The 18,384-nt window shown below is 50.9% G+C and overlaps 1 protein-coding gene and 1 pseudogene across 23 annotated transcripts in view; both read left to right on the top strand.

The window, feature by feature from the left end:
* CPLANE1 (ciliogenesis and planar polarity effector complex subunit 1) overlaps positions 1-4,334 on the top strand; it is a 65,406-nt gene extending 61,072 nt beyond the window's left edge. For 21 of the 23 annotated variants that reach the window (XM_062017284.1, XM_062017285.1, XM_062017286.1 and 18 more), the window contains 2 exons: positions 825-994; positions 1,925-2,227. In XM_062017284.1, coding sequence (XP_061873268.1) covers positions 825-994; positions 1,925-2,143 — 389 coding nt within the window. In that variant the 3' untranslated portion in view covers positions 2,144-2,227. The other 2 variants (XM_062017293.1, XM_062017291.1) reach the window with 2 other exon arrangements.
* Positions 4,335-12,387: 8,053 nt separating this feature from the next.
* LOC133628881 (tektin-3-like) lies at positions 12,388-17,594 on the top strand (annotated as a pseudogene).
* Positions 17,595-18,384: the final 790 nt, after the last annotated feature.

The raw sequence follows: 18,384 nt of genomic DNA, 5'->3' as shown, positions 1-18,384 counted from the left end.
CAAATGTGCTGGATTTCAGTGATTTCATGGAACAGGCTTTGTGTACCATACTGCTAACACACAGTCTCTCTGAGTTTCAGCTGAAAGAAAGACTCGAGTCCTCTGTCCCTCATAACTTCACAATCTCTCTGTACAATATCTGTTTAAGATACTATTTTATTATTAAAAAATATGACTGCACCAGAATTATACTATTGGTGTAACAGATATTGTATTTGGCTAGTCAAATGTCAATTTATTGGGGCTGGCAATTTGGAATGGGGGTGAAATGATAGTAAGGAGACAGGCATTTTTCCTGGCTCACTCAGTCACCTCCACACAGGTGAAAAGTCATTCACTTCCTCTGTTCCGTACATTTTCCTTGTAAACTCTGAACAGAACTTCATCTTCCTCTGATTTTGCATCACCTTTTTGTTCCTGTTTCTCCAGTGTAGCCCATCACTGCTAAGGATTTCACTAAAGTTCCACAGCTTCTAAGAGGCACAGATCCAGCAGTTACAGAGTTTTATTCCTTTGCCAGATTAGGTAGCGATATCCCCTTTTGGGGCCTGCATGACAGGAGTGAATGCTGTAGGCTCCATGCCTAACCCTGTTCCACCTTGTGTTCTGCCCTGGAAGACGGTTCAGGTGTGAGGCTGGAAGGGGCCAGCAGCCTTTTCTCGCCATAACCCCACATCAGTTCAGGATAACAGGGCGTGCTTATTTAGCATGCTTTCACACACAGCTTTGCTTCTCAGACCTCAGAGCTTCTGGCCTTGGAGAAGTGTCAAGACGGTCAGGAGAAAAGAGCAAGAAATGTTACAGTTGGCTTGTTTTCTCCTCAGCTGCTGAGTACAGAGTTGGCAGGACTTCAAAACAAAAGCCTTCACACGTTGGCACTGCAGTTCAGACAGAAAGTTTTTACCAAGAGACTGATCGAGACATAGTAAGTCCTTGGGCTGTGCCTGACGATATCCAAAGAATACCTGAGGATGTTCATGACTCCTTGCTTCAGGTAGGATGTTTGCCTATTCTAGGAATTATTTGGTATCTGTCACTTTACGCTTTGTTTACTTCTGCTTTATTTAGAACATGGTTCTCTAGTCAAACTGTGGGTGGGATAGATGCAGAGGGACATAAATGGTGGTGAACCAAGAGCTATATCCTTGTGGGCCTTGAAAATGACTGTTGTTTGTAACAGTTGTATAGGCACACTGTCTGTCCAGGCAACAGATCATAGAATCATAGAATGGTGGGGGTTGGAAGGGACCTTTAGAGATCATCTAGTCCAACCCCCCTGCAGAAGCAGGTTCACCTAGATCAGGTCATGTAGGAACATGTCCAGGTGGGTCTTGAAGACCTCCAAGGAAGGAGACTCCACAACCCCTCTGAGCAGCCTGTGCCACTGCTCCCTCACCTGAACAGTGAAATAGTTTTTTCTTATGTTTAAGTGGAACTTTTTGTGTTCCAGCTTCATCCCATTACCCCTTGTCCTGTTACTATCTACTATAGAAAAGAGGGATGTCCCAACCTCCTGACACCCACCCTTTAGATATTTATAAATGTTAAAAAGATCACCCCTCAATCTCTTCTTCTCCAGACTAAACAGCCCCAGTTCCCGTAGCCTTTCCTTGTATGAAAGATGTTCCATACCCCTGATCATCTTGGTGGCCCTGTGCTGGACTCTCTCCAGAACTTCCCTGTCCCTCTTGAGCTGAGGAGCCCAGAACTGGACACAGGACTCCAGATGAGGCCTCACCAGGGCAGAGTAGAGAGGGAGAAGAACCTCCCTTGACTTGCTGGCCACACTCTTCTTGATGCATCCCAGGATGCCATTGGCCTTCCTGGCCACAAGGGCACATTGCTGGCTCATATTTAGTTTATTATCAATCAAGACTCCCAGGTCTCTCTCTGCAGAGCTGCTCTTCAGCAGTTCTACCCCCAGCCCGTCCTGGTGCAGGGGGTTGTTCCTTTCCAGATGCAGGACTCTGCACTTGTCCTTGGTGAACCTCATGTGGTTCCTCTCTGCCCAACTCTCAAGCCAGTCGAGATCCTAGTGAATGGCAGCACAGCCTTCTGGGGAATCAGCCAGTCCTCCCAGTTTGATGATATGAACAGGAACACAGATTGCATTTGGTGCAGAATGACGGGACACATCACTTGATGAGGACACATTTGAAAAGAGTGGGATCCTTTCTGCTGTCTGCACAGAGGTCTTGTTCATGAATGACAGGCAAAGTTTCACCACACCTCCTTTTTCTCCAGCAGGGCTCTGCACTGCATCCCTTGGTTGTCTCTCCTCTCAGCATTATTGACACTGATGTTTCTGAAAGCACAGGAAGTATCCTCAGCAAACTGGACTGGAGTGCCATTGAGGCCATGGTAGCAGATGTCGAAGACAAGTGAACTACATTTCTCAGCTGCTCTGCATTTCCAAGTGGTTGCTGGTGGTTGCATTTTTTAAACTAATCATTATTCTACTTAGAATGGATTGAGGCTTGCATTGGTTTCCTTCTCAAGCAGCACAGAAACTCTCACTGCTTTTAGTCTTACTTAGATGAAAGTCAACTACTTCACGTGGAGTTTGCTTTCCATATGTCTTCAAATCAACAAGAACTATACCTAGTTGGTAAATGTAGACCAACAGTCTTAAACAAGAACTTCTGGGTTTTCTGGCCTACTTTGTCCTGCTCAAATACATGAAAACTGCTCCTCGGTTTTAAGAGAACTACCCAACTATTTTACCTTTGTGCTAAATATTTGACATAATTATGGATGAAGTATTTTTGTTACTGAGCAGTTGTGATAAACTGATTTAATAAAAGCAAGATTATGAGTTTCTGCTGTGAAGTGATTTACACAGAGCAGTTACTGCTGTACACCATCACTGTGGCTATACCACCCTAGTATTTTAAGCCCAGCTTACTTGTTCAGTAGTTCAGAGATGCCTTTAAGAGTTTCAATGGTGGAAGGCAGTACAAATAGGCAGGCAGCAATATGTAAAATATAGACCTCTGTGGGGAAAACTAGACACCAGCATAAGACACTAAGGAGCAGTACTTAGTGAGGTGAAGCATTGCCATTCATCTGTCTGTGTAATACTGCTGCCTTAGAGCTCTTCGAGCAGTCCCCATGTGTTTGTAGAACAAAATGTCTTCAGTGGCCATGAACTGGCTGTAGTAGCCTGGACAGATGCAACTGTGGTCACTCCTTCCCGTTGGCAGCAGTTTTTATGTTTGTGGTGAAATTTGAATGGAAGCCAAAAGTGCGTGAAGTTCCTTTGGTCAGTTACTGCCATCAAATACTGCAATAGTTCTTTGAAAAAAAAGCAATACTAATTCCATGTTTCTGAGTTAAAGCTGCATCTTGGCAAACATCAAGAAATGCCATTCAAAGGAAGCCTGTTAGAGGCTTACACACATATTAGTTTTGATCTACTGCCCTTAACAGAGGAAATTCTTTGCCTTCCCAGGAAATTCTACTGAGTAGAATAAATTTACCAGTTTAAGATACTCAAAGTTTCTCATTGCGTGCCAACATGCTCTCTAGGTCTAGCCATGTGAGCCCACAGAGCATGACCAAGCTGAATATGCTGTGCGCTGTTGGTGCATCCGTGAGCATGACAGTTCATACAGGTTGAATGCAATCAGACCAATAGTGCCAAACTGGATATCACTCAGAATCTAAGCCCAGTACCCTCAGCCCTTCTGACAGATATCTGAGGATAAGCTGGAATGCAAGGGACTTTATTTTGTACGAAATTACTTGACCTTTGAGCGCAACAAATAGCTTCCACAATTGGGCTCCTCTGTAAAATTTCAGTGCCTAAAATGGAAGCATCTTCCCTAACAGTCCCCCTTTCTTAAGCCATTTTTACCTTCAAGGTGGAGCTTGAGTGATTCTGTTCATACATACGTCTATTATAATTGGTGTAAAATTCTCTCACTTTGCTTTTAAAGGTATCCATTAAGAACAATTCAGAGTGCAACCTCAGTGAAGGTGTGTTTTGGTATTTATCACGAGGTGGTTATAAGCAAAGTTCACCCAAAGGATAGCATTTTGTCCAAAAAACGACAGACTGGTGACCCAGGTTATCACACATTATCTGTTCCATAGTACCATGGAGTTCCCTTCTTCTGCAATAACTCACAACACCCTGCCACAGAGTCATCACTTGGTCTCAGCCTCTGTGCTGGTTGCCCAGGGAACCATTGCTGAATGGATTTCTTGCATGCCAGCTGTGCTCCGGCCTGGAACCTTTTTTAATGTTATACTTTTCCTCAATATATTGAGCAATGCTATTCTTCTAACGTAAGTTTAATGTCTAAATTATTTCCAGTAATTATTCCACAGCTGTTTACCCGTTTCATTTTTATTGAGAATAAATTTGGAAGAGGAACAAATTAGTTTTCTCTCTTTTTACTCTCTTTTTTCCGACTCTCTTTTGTTTGTTCATTAATAAATCAAAACAATTCTCCCCAAGATGAGTCTGCCCGTGACTCTAACTGCTGAGTGATCTCCCTGTCCTTATCTCGACTCCCATTTCCTTACATTTCTTTCTCCCCTGAAGGGACCTGGTGGGCACCAGGTACCCAGCCAGCGGTAATCTCCCACAACCCATTACTTTTCAGTATGCTTTCTTTAAAGAGGAGATGATAGAAAACTTATTGCACGTTAATGCCAACCCGGAGGGAGAACAACTGCCCCAGAGGACATGATTAGAATTCAAAATGATCAGATAAACTAGATAAACTGCAAAGAAATTGTTTAAAAAAAAAGAGTAGGCAGCATTGAAACACGAGTGGTTTTACTGTTTAGGTAGCACTCATGTAGAAACAGACTGGAGTATTACAGAATACTACAGAATCATGGAATCGTTTAGGTTGCAAAATATCCGTTAAGATCATTCCGTCCAACAGTTAACGTACTACGGCCAAGTCCACCACTAAACCACGTCCCCAGGAGCCACATAACAGAATAAACGTTCGCACAATTCCCGCTCGGCGCGGCTCTGCCCGCACCGCTTTCCCTCCGTGTGCTCTGCGCCCGCCCAGCTCCTCGGCTGCCCCGTCCTTCCCCTGTCCCACAGCCGCCTCTTCCCCGCCCCCGCCGCAGGCCTCGCTCCGCTCCGCCCGCTCCCGCCTGCCACGCCGCGGAGCCGCTCACCAGCTCCGCCGCAAGGCGCCGCGGCCCCGGCCCCGACTCTGGCGCCTCGCGCACCGCCGTCCCGCTGTTAAACCGCCCCTGGGCCGGCCTCGGCTGTTCCTTCTGCTCGCCGGCTCGCTAGCCGGGCTTCTCTGGAGGCGAGTGTTGTTCACTGGCATCCTGCGCGTGTCTTTTCTGCTGAAAGTCAACGTGCTTTTTTTCTACTGAGCTTCCGAGAGAAGGCAAGTTCTCCTCTTTCCTTTCTTTCTTTCTCCTCTCTTTAGAGGGAGAGAAGCGGGAGATGCTGCGTGGACGCGGCTGCTGGTGTCGCCGCGTTCTGCTGACGGCCGCTGCTGCACGGCAGGCTGAGGAAGAGAGACGAGATCCTGTCCGCGGCTGAAGCCTTACCCCGGCGAGGAGCGGAGCCGTGCCCACCGCCGCCTTTTTGCCCTGGGGCGGTCGCAGGATGGCCCTGGGAGCCGGCGGTGCCTCTGGGCGCAGCGCTGCCTCCGGTGCCTGTGCTGCCGGGCCTTCTGGCCGCCGGGAGCGGCCGGGCCCGCCGCAGCCGCCTCCGCGCCGCCCTGCGGGGGGATCGGACGGCGCCTCCCGGCCGCCGCGTACCGGGACGACGGAGTGGCCACGGCCATCGCCGCCACGGCCATCGCCGCCACGGGCGGGGCTCGAAGCCGAGGACATAGGGGCGCGCTCGGTCCTCGGCTTCCGCAGCCGCCTCTCCGCTGCTGGCTGTGCTGCGGGCACAACTCCCCAGCCATCAGCGCCCTCCCGGCAGCCGCCCCCCGTCCGCAGTGGCTCTCCCTGTTTACAGTTGGTAATGTGATGAGGGCTGTCGGCGCTCCGGGACATACATACGGTGGTTTTTCTCTAATTTCCTCTAAATAGCGAAATCCCACAAAACCTTTCATCTCTCATTCCTTGACATAGGGGGCTTTAGCTGTAGAGGAACTATAACTGAGAACTGTAGGGGATCCAGTGGCATCTTTATGATGCCCAAATAGTGGTGTCAGTGGACCACTCATGGCTTCATCTCCTCCTGTCTCATGCAGAAAATGTGGCCTTTATTGGAGTATGTCAAGAAGGATGTGGGTTTACAGTATCAACTCTGGTGTTGTCATTTGGTGGAGAAGGGGTGAAAAGGAGAATGTGAAGTTCACAGGGCCCATATTTTAGTTCTGTATTGGTCAAGAAGACACTTTGTGAGAACCGTGTCTCACGTGTGCATGTTTTTCTAAACCACAAGTTAAGCAAAGGCTTTTTATAAATTTATATGGCCAGATGAAGGTTTTTTTCTTTCCTTAATGGGTATAGACAGGTTTTTTAAGTAGTTGGTGTATTCCTGGCAAATTACCTACTGGAGGCATTTGTTCCTATTTTTAGCCTTTCAGCAGAGATGTGCTTATGGATTATTGGGTTCTGTCAAAACTTCAGAGTTATTTGCAAAGAAATCTGTGATTCTTGCTTGTTTTTATTGCTTTATTTTACAAGCAGTCTCTTGCATGTGGTGTGGGATTTGAGGTCCTTGCGTGCTGCAGTGGCTCTGTGTGTTTCAGGTTCTCTGTTGGTGCATTTGTTAAGACAGCAGACAATATAGGCATGCTCATTTGGATCAGCTTTGGGGTTGGGATTTAACCTTTCACTCTCCTCTGTTTCTGTTGTTCCTCTGTGCAATTCCTCCCTTGGCTGGTGAGGGAGAAGGGAAGGCATGACTTTGGTGCATGATGGAGCAACTCAGTGGCACGCACCTCATGTACACATAATATGGTGTGGGCAGTCTTCCTCAAGAATTTGAGAAGGTTAGTTTCTGAATGACAATGTGGAAATATTTGATGACAGGAAACTGTATTTAGGCAAACTACACAAAATCTGCAAATCGCAGCCTTTGGACACTGACTTCCAACGAAACAATGTTGCGTAGAGGATGGATGATCTCAGAGAGAAGAGACCCTAAAATGCCTCTAAAATAGTGATTATAAGAAAGAATCCATAACATAAATTGGCGTTTGTGATCTGTATTGCTTATATTCATTCAAATCTTGCATTCTTGGGAAAGCAATCTGCAGATGTTCTGGTCTAAAATAGTGTCACGCCAATAATTCTGCATTACTTGGGTGATAGGCTGGTGTTTCTAATGAGGGAAGGAATCGATTAGCTGGTGTCAGTGGTCAGACCAATGTCTGAATATGCTCTATTCAATTCTGTCTGTCTGTAAATTTCTCAGAGATACTGGTTATACCAAAATACAGTTTGCTGTTTTTAACTTAGAGTTAATTGTCCATACGGTCCCAATGCACTAAGCATTCAGGCATTGTTGGAGCGTTTTGGTTGTTTTTTTTTTTAAAAACAGTTAATATACTTCTAGGGGTTTTTTTTCCCCTGTAGTTTGAGTTTACTGTTAATTGCCATCTTTTTGTGTTCCTCCTCAGCGATTTGTTGGATTTTGTTCCCGTTCTAATGTGTGGACTTCTGCAGGTGGACAGATATCACCCACCTGTGCATCAAAATCTAGTAAAGACTTAATGTATTTATTTAATGATTTCATTGTAAGTTATTCTCTTTAACTGTCAACTCACAAGTAACTGCTGAATAAATACTTTAAAAATAACTTGCCGTGAGTCCATAGACACAAGCAACTTACACTTGGGATATAGTGTTTGAAAGTCAGTTCATGTATGAAGGGCATTTATATTCTTTAAAATTCAAATTAGGGATGGAATTCACCTACCAACTTTGGAAAATCCTGTGGGAGCAATGGCAGTATACAACCTACTTTTCTTACCAGATGCTCACTACTTTTTCATTCTCTTGAACAAAGTTCCTGCATCTCAGAAGAACTGCCTAACTGCAAAGTTAAAGCACGTGTGTCTGTTTTCTACTTGACTGAGGACAAAGCCTAAACACAGTTTGAGCTTTTAGCAGACAGACTAGAAAGTCAGTTACTTGCATAGCTCTAAGGATATGCTGTTGCTTCCTCTTTGGGTTGTCTACTGAGACCTTGACAGTGCTTTTCTCCGAGTCATTTGCAGGCAGCTGGTCTCCAGCCTGTGGTGTTCCATCAGTTTATTCCATCTCAGATGCTTTTACAGAACTTTGTCAGCCCATTTTTCCTAAGCTGTGTGGTTCTCTCTGAGTAGCAGCCCTGCCCTCCAGCATATTGACTGGTGCCCCAAATTTGGTGCCATTTGCAGTCTGAGAGGGCATTCTTGTACTGTCTTGTGCCAGGTGGTTAGTGAAGACATGAACTTGTTACTTTGTCCCTGGACTCAACCCTGAGGGGCTGCATTAGTTTCCTGGCCTCTAGCTGGACTTTGCTAATTACAACTCGTGGAGGCAGTGCAACCATTTTTCTGCTCGCCTTATTGTTTGTTTATTCAGACTGTATCTCCCAGTCTCTCTGTGAGAACCTGTCTCACAAGCCTTGCTCAGCAAGTCCAGCAACATGCACTACTCTGTCCTTGTCCTCGCCACTGGGGATCTCAGGGATGAAAGTGGTGATGACATTTGTCCTTGGTGAACCCACACTGGGCTCCCAAACACCTTCTTGTCACTCATGTGTTTAGAAAAGACTTCTGAAGGGAATCCTGTGGAATTCTCTGTTCTGAACTGCTCAGGCTTGTACATGATTTGTGAAAATATCTTGCACTGTTTTTTGACACTTGGTGTCTGTGAAATGGAAATAATTTCCATGTAGATGAAGGAAATAACTAAACACTGAAAAAGCAGGAGCTTGTATTTGCTGTCCCAGGCTGTTTTGGATACTAGCTAGATGTCACAAGCAACAGAGAACTGTAAAAGATGAATTTGTTTCTTTGTCTCTAATTGCTCAAAGCTTTCATTCTTAAAGCCAGGTTTACAGTCTTCTGCTCATCACTGTTGGTCTAAGGTTTTGCTGTTACATGCTGCATCCAGCATGTTCATAGCAGAGTTCATGTTGTGGGGAGAACACCATGAGAAGTGAAAACTTTTTGGGCATGTCTTTAGACCTTGTATATTTGGTTGTTTCTTACCTTGTAATCTCATGAGCTGCAGAACCTTTTGCCATGCAGGCTACATCAGGTTATGTCCAGCAGCTTTCCTGCCTGCCAGCTGTGGGGTTGCATAACCACTGTACGAGTGGTTATGAAAGAACCTGAACTTTTTCTCAAGTTGTCGGGTTTATTTTAGCTGACCCCCAATGACAATGTAAACTTTATTCAGGGGCTTAACGGCAAAATGCTCATCAGACCAATGGACTCTTCATTTTGTGTTGAAGTTAGGGGAATGGAACTGTTCAGTTTTGGTGTTTTTTGGATTACAGTGGCTAGTATGAGCCTGAACTGAAACAGATTCTTTACGTGTTTGTACGCATAAGGGGGTCCTGCTCTGGAAGAGCTATCCAGACAAAGGAAGGATTATTACCCTCTTCCCTCCCCCTAAGACATGTTGAGGCACAAGAGGTTGTTTCTTGTGGACAGCTGAGCAGGGAAGCCTCAGCAGAAACGGCAATCAACTGAATATCCCAAAATTTGGCATTTAACACATTTTTACAACTTTTCAAGACTACATGAGGCAATGTTGGATCTCTTCTCTTTCCTTCAACTTCCAGAGCACTTTGAACCCTCTCTGGGTTTTGTCATAGCCAGGATGTTTTCATAATAAGATGTCTAATGGTCTAGTGAGCATTTATTGTAGATTACTCATCTTGGGTAATTATTTGACTGTTCTCTGACCTGTCTAGTGTGACATCACACATTTTACCTCTCGCAATAGATACCAATGAATAACTGCCCTGAAGCATCACAAACGTTCCTGTGGATTGGATGAGTGGACAGTGAGGTGGATCGAGAGCTGCCTGAATGACAGAGCCCAGAGGGTGGTGATCAATGGCACAGAATTGAGTTGGAGGCCTGTGGCCAGTGGGGTTCCACAGGGATGGGTTCTGGGGCCAGTTCGACATCTTCATCAATGACCTGGATGAGGGGACAAAGTGTGCTCTCAGCAAGTTGGCTGATCACACCAAACTGGGAGGACTGGCTGATTCCCCAGAAGGCTGTGCTGCCATTCAGTGGGATCTCGACTGGCTTGAGAGTTGGGCAGAGAGGAACCTCATGAGCTTCAACAAGGACAAGCACAGAGCCCTGCACCTGGAAAGGAACAACCCCATGCACCAGGACAGGCTGGGGGTGACCTGCTGGAGAGCAGCTCTGCAGAGAGAGACCTGGGAGTCCTGATTGATAATAAGCTAAATATGAGCCAGCAATGTGCCCTCGTGGCCAAGAAGGCCAATGGCATCTTGGTATACATCAAGAAGAGCGTGGCCAGCAGGTCAAGGAAAGTTCTGCTCCCCCTCTACTCTGCCCTGGTGAGGTCTCATCTGGAGTACTGTGTCCAGTTCTGGGCTCCTTAGCTCAAGAGGGACATAGAACTTCTGGAGAGAGTCCAGCGCAGGGCCACCAAGATAATCAGGGGTATGGAACATCTTTCATACAAGGAAAGGCTGCGGGAACTGGGGCTGCTTAGTCTAGAGATGTTATTGACATTTACAAATATCTAAAAGGTGGATGTCATGAGGTTGGAGCATCCCTTTTTTCTATGGTATCTAGCAACAGAACAAGGGGTAATGTGATGAAGCTGGAACACAAAAAGTTCCATTTAAACATAAGAAAAAAACGTTTCACTGTGAGGGTGACAGAGCACTGGCACAGGCTGCCCAGAGGGGTTGTGGAGTCTCCTTCCTTGGAGGTCTTCAAGACCCGCCTGAACATGTTCCTATGCGACTTGATCTAGGTGAACCTGCTTCTGCAGGGGGGTTGGACTAGATGATCTCTAAAGGTCCCTTCCAGCTCCTATGTCGTGGTTTAGGCCCATCAGGGAACAAAGACCACGATTAGCCTGGAGTACTGAAGAGGCTGAGAATTGCTCAAGGGCAGGGAGAGCTTAATTGCCGCTTAAGTTTCAGGACAAAACAGACCAGGCTACTCGGTTTGGGGAAGAAAACAGGAAAAAAACAATTTAATGCAACATCAACTAAAACATACCTCCAAAAACCCAAAACATAACCAAAATGAAACAACACAGAGTAATACATCAATGAAGAGTCCAACCAGCCTTTTTAAGAACACCTTCTTGCCACACCTCCCCTCTTCCCGGGCTCAGAGCCCTGATCCCGGAGTTTTTACCCTGTCCCCTCCTGAACGGTTCGGGGGGGCAGGCAGTGGAGGTTTCAGTTAGTCTGTTCCCGATAGCTTCTGCCGTTTGTCCCTCCTCAGGACGGGTGAACTCCACACCAGTCCTCCCTGCGAGTCCGTGGGGTAACTCACACACACGGCAGCCCTGCACGGGCTGCTCCGACGTGCACTTATTCCAAAGGCTGCAGCTCCTCTCTGCCTCTCGTGTGGGGCTGCTCTGCGGCCTGCAGGCTCTCCAGCACGGCCTGGGCCATGGCCGTCTCCCCACACAGTCCCTCGCCCGTCCGGGCTCACTCACATGGAGCTGCTGGTGGCTCTCAGTCCTGCCACGAATCTCCATAGGTTGCAGGGGCACAGCTTGCATTCTCGCCACGGCTTGCAGAGGAGTCTCTGGTCTATTGCTTCTCCTTCCTTCCTCCTTCTCTGGCTGAAGGGTCCGCGTGGTCGCCTCCATCTTGTGTCACTCTTACACCTCCTGCCTCGCATTTCAAATTCCCGTCCCCTAAATAGTGATGGCAGAGGTGCCAGATTGGCCCAGCCAGGCCGGAGGTGGGTCTGAACCCAGGAGCCGGGAGAGAGTCCGCAAACTCTTTACCGGGTCTTCACTGCAACCCGCTCCCCCTGGTACTAAGCCAAAAGCTGCTCCTTGCTAAACCAGAACACCCTACCATTCTGTGATTCTATGAGTCTAAGCTGTGCCACCAAGAAGGCTGAAGGACCACAAAAAGTTAGGAGGGAACACAGGCGGGATCTCTGACCCAAACTGGCCAAAGGGATATTCTACGCCATAGAACATCATTCCCAGTATATAAACTGGCTAAATGTGGCTGGGGGTGCGGATTGCTCCTTGGGCGCTGCATGCATGTCAATCCAGGCAGTAGTGAGCAATTGCACTGTGCTTCACTTCTCTTGGGTTTTGTTTCACTCTCCTGTTAGCTTCCTTTTCATTATTGTTATTTCTTTTTGATTTCAATAATTAAACTGCTCTAATCCCAGCCCAGTTTCTGCTTTGCTTTCTCACCTCACCGTGGCGGGGGTAAGCAAGCAGCTGTGTGCTGCTTCATGACTGGGTTAAAGCCCGATGCGGGGACAGGCCAGCATCTCCAAGCACTGTGGCGGCGGGCTCCCAGGCAGGCACAGCAGGGACTCCAGAGACACGGCACGTCTGGTGCCACTGACTCCCCCCGGTGAAGACGGACTGCCCCGTAGCCTCCCTGGTAGGGGGCATTTTGTTTCCTGTCCCAAAAGGGGCTGTCGCCAGTTCCTGCCCGATAGACCCCCTGGCAAAACGCTCCAGCTTCTTCCATAAGGCTGCTCAGATGGCTCAGGACGGGCGGACGAGCTGGTGCTTGGCACTGTGTCCCTCGGGCACGCTGCCGATTGCAACCAGGGAAGGCTGAGCACCAGCCCCACAGCGGCCCAGGAACTGAACACAAAACGCCTTCTGGAAAAGGGACTGCATCCGGTGGTGTCTCCATGGATGGTGTGTGGTGCAGCCATCTTTGGTAAATGAATACTGAGAGCTGGAAGCAGCTGTGCACTTTCACACCCTGATGGATAGGACAAGGTCCCCGAGAGCGAGCCTGGGACTGCCATGGCAGGGAGCAGACAGGCCCAAACGGCTGGCCAGCAGTGCTGGCATGTGGGAATACCCTGTGGGACTTTCACATTATCAAGTGAACCCTCTTGCCATATATGTGTGGAGACACCAGCCAGAGCCAGAGTGACCTGACTGATTCCCACTCAGAAAGACATGGTCAAGGCCTTGCTGACTGGTGTCAAACACCGAGCTCAAGACAAGAGATGGGGGCGTTGAAGGGGACAGTGACATAGAAGTAACGCTGATGTGTTTCAGCCCCATGGCCAGCTTCATGCTGTGAAGACAGAGAGGATGAGGATGGAGTCCCTGGTCCACAGCTGGCGCTGGGCTGGGAGCGGCTGTGTCTCCACAGTCCTCAGGGCTGGCAATGGAGCTTTTCAAGGGAACAGGGTCTCTGGAGGCCTGAGGTCAGCAGATACGCCGGCCAAAAGAAAGAGATGGGCAGTGGAGGAGGGGCAAGTGCACTTGCCCTGGACTGACAGATTGCAGGAAGATGAAGGCCCAGTGTCAGCCCTTCTCCTCAGCAGCTGTAGTTTATTCCTCTGACCTGATGCTGTATCCCGGCCCCACAGTCCAACCTCATGTCATGATCCCCCGTAGGATCACACTAAATTTGGCAGGTGTAAAGTCCCCGTGCTTTCCAGCCAACCTCAGATAATTCTGGGTGGGTGGGGGGCCGCTGGACTTAACTCCTGAGTGTTGTACAGTCAAACAGGTTATTGTGATTAGGTTTGTTTATTCTTGGGAACAGAAGACTCCAATGGAGTCAAGTGCTAAACTACTGTATTTTAACAGGGCAACAATCAACAATGTGAGAAGCAGGAAGGGAAAGAAAATAATGAAAACAGAGAGAGAGATGGAGAGAGAGATTACAATAGTCACTACCAATGCGACTCCACCATGTCCCGTCAGTCCACTGGTCTTCTATAACAATGTTTTTTCTGATGTTTCCTTGAGTCCGGTAGGGTGAATGGTGTCCTGCTGTTGCCACCATCATCGCCACCACCACCACTGCCGTGCTGCCTGGCCACTCTTTCCTTCTCCTGCTCTTAATAACATTGTTTCATTGCATAGTCAATGAATTCCTGGAACTGTTTGGAATATCCACACCTTGCTAATGGAACGCATGCCCAGTCTCATAAAAGGAAAATTCTGGAGAGCCCAAGGCCCCTCTCTTCTCCAAGTTTTAGCACAGTCTGGGCCTGCTTGGCTCTCCCTTAACTGCCACATCTGCTCACCCCAAGTCAACTCCTGCCCGCTTTCTGCCTGCCATCAGCCCCATGGCTTCGAGCTACAAGAACCGTGCTCCTCGCTACGCCGTGCCGCAGAGCTACGGCCTCCCCTGGATGCCCAGAGCCTACTATAAGGCCGCTGCCACCCACCCCACTCTGGCTCCCTTGTCTGGCACCTGCCAGGGCTTGAGCCCCAGCGAGATGCTGCCTTCTGTGTCAAACAGAACGGCGCTTTTCACCCGCTACAGCCCCGGCGACTGGTACCGCTCCAACCAGAGCAACTACCACGAGGCGGAGACGTCCCGGCGCAAGGCGGAGCTGCTGACGGCTGATACCTCCCGCCTGGTGCAGGACAAATACCAACAGACCAGCAAGAGCCAGGCAGACAACACAAAGAAGCTGGGGCAGCGAGTCAGCGACATTGAGTTTTGGAAGGCGGAGCTCTGCCACGAGCTGGCAGAGATCATCAAGGAGAGCGATGCCCTGAGAGAGACGAAGGCACGGCTGGAGAGAGCTCTGGCCGAGACAGAGGCCCCTCTCCAGGTCAGCACCCTGTGCGTGGGCCGCAAGCTGTAGCCCACTGCTGCCGCTGCACCAGGGACACGTGTGCTCTCTCCCGGGGCTTTCACGCTGCCGCCGCATGAAACGAGCTCTGCCGCCCATTAGTCGTGGCCTAAACCGGCTGCCCAGGGCGCTGCTTGCCCTTGTCCTCGTCTCTGTGCCCACCTCCCCTTTCTTGTCTGCCCTGTCCTGAGCCGGGCAGCATCCCTGCGGGAAGCCCTGCAGCCGGCACCAACGGCCTCTCCCCAACAGGTTGCTCGGGAGTGCCTCCTGCAGCGGGAGAAGAGGATGGGCATCGACCTTGTCCATGATGAGGTGGAGAAAGAGCTTTTAACAGTAAGTCTGGACGCAGATCCCGCCTTCCAGTTGAGGTCAGCAGAGCTGTCAGCCGTGACGCTGGAGCGTGGCCTCTGATGGCTTGTGCTTTGCCTCTCTCTGCCCAGGAAGTGGATGGCATCAGGGCCTGCCAGGCTGTTCCTGGAGAAGGCAAAAGCCCAGCTCATGTAAGGAGGAGCCCCGTATCTCCCTGGGGAGCGGGCAGTGATGCTGGTGGGAGCACAGAGCTGCCCGGGAGGGATGGGGGGCGGGGTGGGAGGAAGGGAGAAAGGGAGCTGCGCGGCCATGGGACGGGGAGGAGACCGTCCCACCCACACGTGGCCACCACGGCTGTCCCTGTGCGTTTAAGGACCAACCGGGCAGCCCAGCACGAGCTGGAGAAGGACCTGGCCAACAAGCAGGCAGCCCGCCGCATCGACGGCAAGTGCCACCAGCTGAGGAGCTGCTCCGACGGCATCAGCTACTACCACGGGGTGCAGCGGGTGGATGCCACGTGAGTGCGCGCCGGGCAGCGCTGGCACCCGGCCGTCCCGGGATGCTCGGTGCCGCTCCCCTTCCCCGACAGGAAAGGCCCCCAGGGAAGGCTGTGTCTGTGCAGGGCCTGGCCTTCCCAGCACGGGCTGACTGCGGGCCTCTCCTTTCCCCCCACCAGCATCTCCGTGCCCGAGTCGTGGGCCAAGTTCAGCGACGACAACATCCTCCAGTCGCAGAGAGAGCGGGTGGCCTCCGCCCAGCTGCGGGACTCCATCGAGAACCTGATGGAGGTGACGGCCACCGAGATGCGGTGCCAGTTCAACGGGGTGAACGTGGCCCTCACCAACCGCATCGCCGAGATGGCCGATGCCAAGAACAAGCTTCGGGCCCACCTGGCCAAGGTAGCCCAACCCCTCCCTGTGTGTGTGATGCCCTCACCTGCCTGGGACACCGACCACCCTCCACGCAGACCTGGCCCCGGAAGAGACATCACAGAACGATAGAGGGCATTGGGTGTGCAGGACCTTTAAGGTCACCTCGTTCCAACTTCCTGCCATGGGCAGCGACACCATCCACCAGCCCAGGTGGCTGCGAGCCCCGTCCAGACTGGCCTAGGACACTCTCAGGGCTGGGGCTGCCACTACCAGAAGGTGGTTGTCTTATCACTTGCTGTTTGAAACTCAGAGTATTTGGGACTTTCGCCTGGGTGCAGGGTGAGCTGGCACTGGAACTTTGTCTCCAGGCACACTGTCTGTTGGTTGTGCATCCAGCTGGCACAGCCTGGCAGCACTGCTGCATTTGAGCACCTGCCTCGGAGCACTGGCCCTGGGGGAAAGCCTCAGAGCAGTGCTTGGCACAGTGCTGGGGAACTGAGCAGACCCGTACAAAGTGCTCTTTCTTCTGCAGACAGACGGGAGAAAAGGAACAAGCTGTGGCCACAGGGGAATACGTTTCAAATTTCTGCCTGTGCTTCTCTTTCACGCCAGACGCTGAAGGAAACCTTCCGGATGGAGATGACCATCGAAGTGCTCCACAAAGCCATCAGGGACAAAGGGCCCCCGATGAAAGTGGCTCAGAGCTGGCTGGACGAGCGCACGCGGAGGCCACAGATGGAGCTGTGCCGGGACCCTGCCCAGCTGCGGTAAGGCGGGAGCGCCGGGCCGACGGCCCTCGGGGACTCGCTGGGGGTTGGCCCTCGGGAGCAGCACTGCAGGGCAAAAGGGATCACGGGGGCTTTTTCCTGCGTGGGCCCTCCCTCCGTGCACCGACGGGACCAGAAGCGACGAGCTTCCAGCCGCAGGTGCTGGGAGAGCTCCGCAGCCAGGACGGCAGCTGTAACCCCACAGCCTGCGCAGCATCTCCCATGCCGGGCCTTTTCCCGTCCTCCACGTGTGTCACGTTCACTGTGGGCCTCTCCCAGCTCTCCTGGTTTGCTCCGTGGGCATCTGCAGGCGTGGGGAGGACGCTTGCCCAGGGAAATGCAGGAAGGGGAAGCAAGAAACCCGCAAAACCAAAGGGGAAGGGGAAACCGCAGCTGCTCCTTCATCATCTGGGGAGCGGGAGCTGCTCCAGAGCTGCGGCTGCGTGTTGTCACGGCTGTAGAGCCGAGTGAGCTGGGCCTCCCTGCCCGAGGCCTGGAGGGGCTCTGCCCTTGGCTCTCCCATGCAGCTGCCCAAAGTGGGGGGTCCGAGTCGGTCTGAGCACGCTGACGGGGAAAATGCTGTGCCCAAGGGGCTCGTCAGCAACGCCGTGCCAGGAACCAGCCCGTGGGGGGCCTGTTGACGAGGGCTTCTTGCTGTTTTCCAGCCTCGTCAGCGAGGTGCGTGAACTCGACGAGACTCTGCAGAGCCTGCAGCAGCGGCTGCAAGAGGCCGAGGACAGCCTGCAGAGGCTGGTTCATGCCAAGGCCACGCTGGAGCACGACCTCTCTGTCAAGGCCAACTCGCTCTTCCTGGACCAGGAGAAGTGCCTGGGGCTACGCAAGGCCTTCCCCAGCACCGCGCGGCTGCTCGGCTACGTGTAGGCTGGGCCCCGCAGCCCTCACCGCATCTCCTGTGGGAGCTGTTCCCAGTTTGGCCCGAGCGCACTCCCACTTTTGCTTTGATCCTTTTTGTGGCGTAGTTAGATTCTGCTTCCTTCTGAAAGGCCTGAGTGGGAATTAAATGATCGCTTGGGGTGTTACATGGTCTGCCCGGGTTTTCTTTTGCCTTTGGTTTTTCTGCCGCTGCTCTTTCACGGTGGGACAGAGAGCAACCGAAAGGAGGTTGTAGCCAGGTGGGGGTCGATCTCTCCAGTAAGGAATGACAGGGCAAGAGAAAAGAGCCTCAAGTCGCAGCAGGGGAGGTTTAGATCGGAGATGAGGAAGAATTGTCAGGGACACGGGGACACAGTAAGAGTTCACTGGGGTGGGTTTCACCCAGTATCTATTAGGAAGAAGCCCAGTGGTTTTGGCAGAGCCACTCTGGACACTTTGCATCACCAGGGTCTTGTAGGAGGGCCTATATGCTCATAGAATTGTATACCTGTAGGGATTGGAAGGGACCTCTCGAGACCATCTAGTCCAAGCCCCCTGCCAAAACGCATCCACCTAGATCAGGTCACAGGAACGCGTCCAGGCGGGTTTGGAAGTCCTCCCAGGGAAGGAGCCTCCACACCCTCCCTGGGTAGCCTGTGCCAGTGCTCCCTCACTTCAACTGTAACACAAGGTTTTTCTTGTGTTTAAATGGGGTCTCTTGTGTTCCAGCTTCATCCCGTTGCCCCTTTTCCTGTCACCAGGTACAACAGAAAAAAACTCTGGACTATAGCACTTGGTATTATTCCACCACTGCCCATAGAATTTGTCACCCTGGAGTCATAATTTTTGAAAGGTTCCTGT

This window comes from Colius striatus, chromosome Z, assembly GCF_028858725.1.
Source record: "Colius striatus isolate bColStr4 chromosome Z, bColStr4.1.hap1, whole genome shotgun sequence".
Classification (NCBI taxonomy): domain Eukaryota; kingdom Metazoa; phylum Chordata; class Aves; order Coliiformes; family Coliidae; genus Colius; species Colius striatus.
This window is presented reverse-complemented; position numbering and strand designations above follow the sequence as displayed.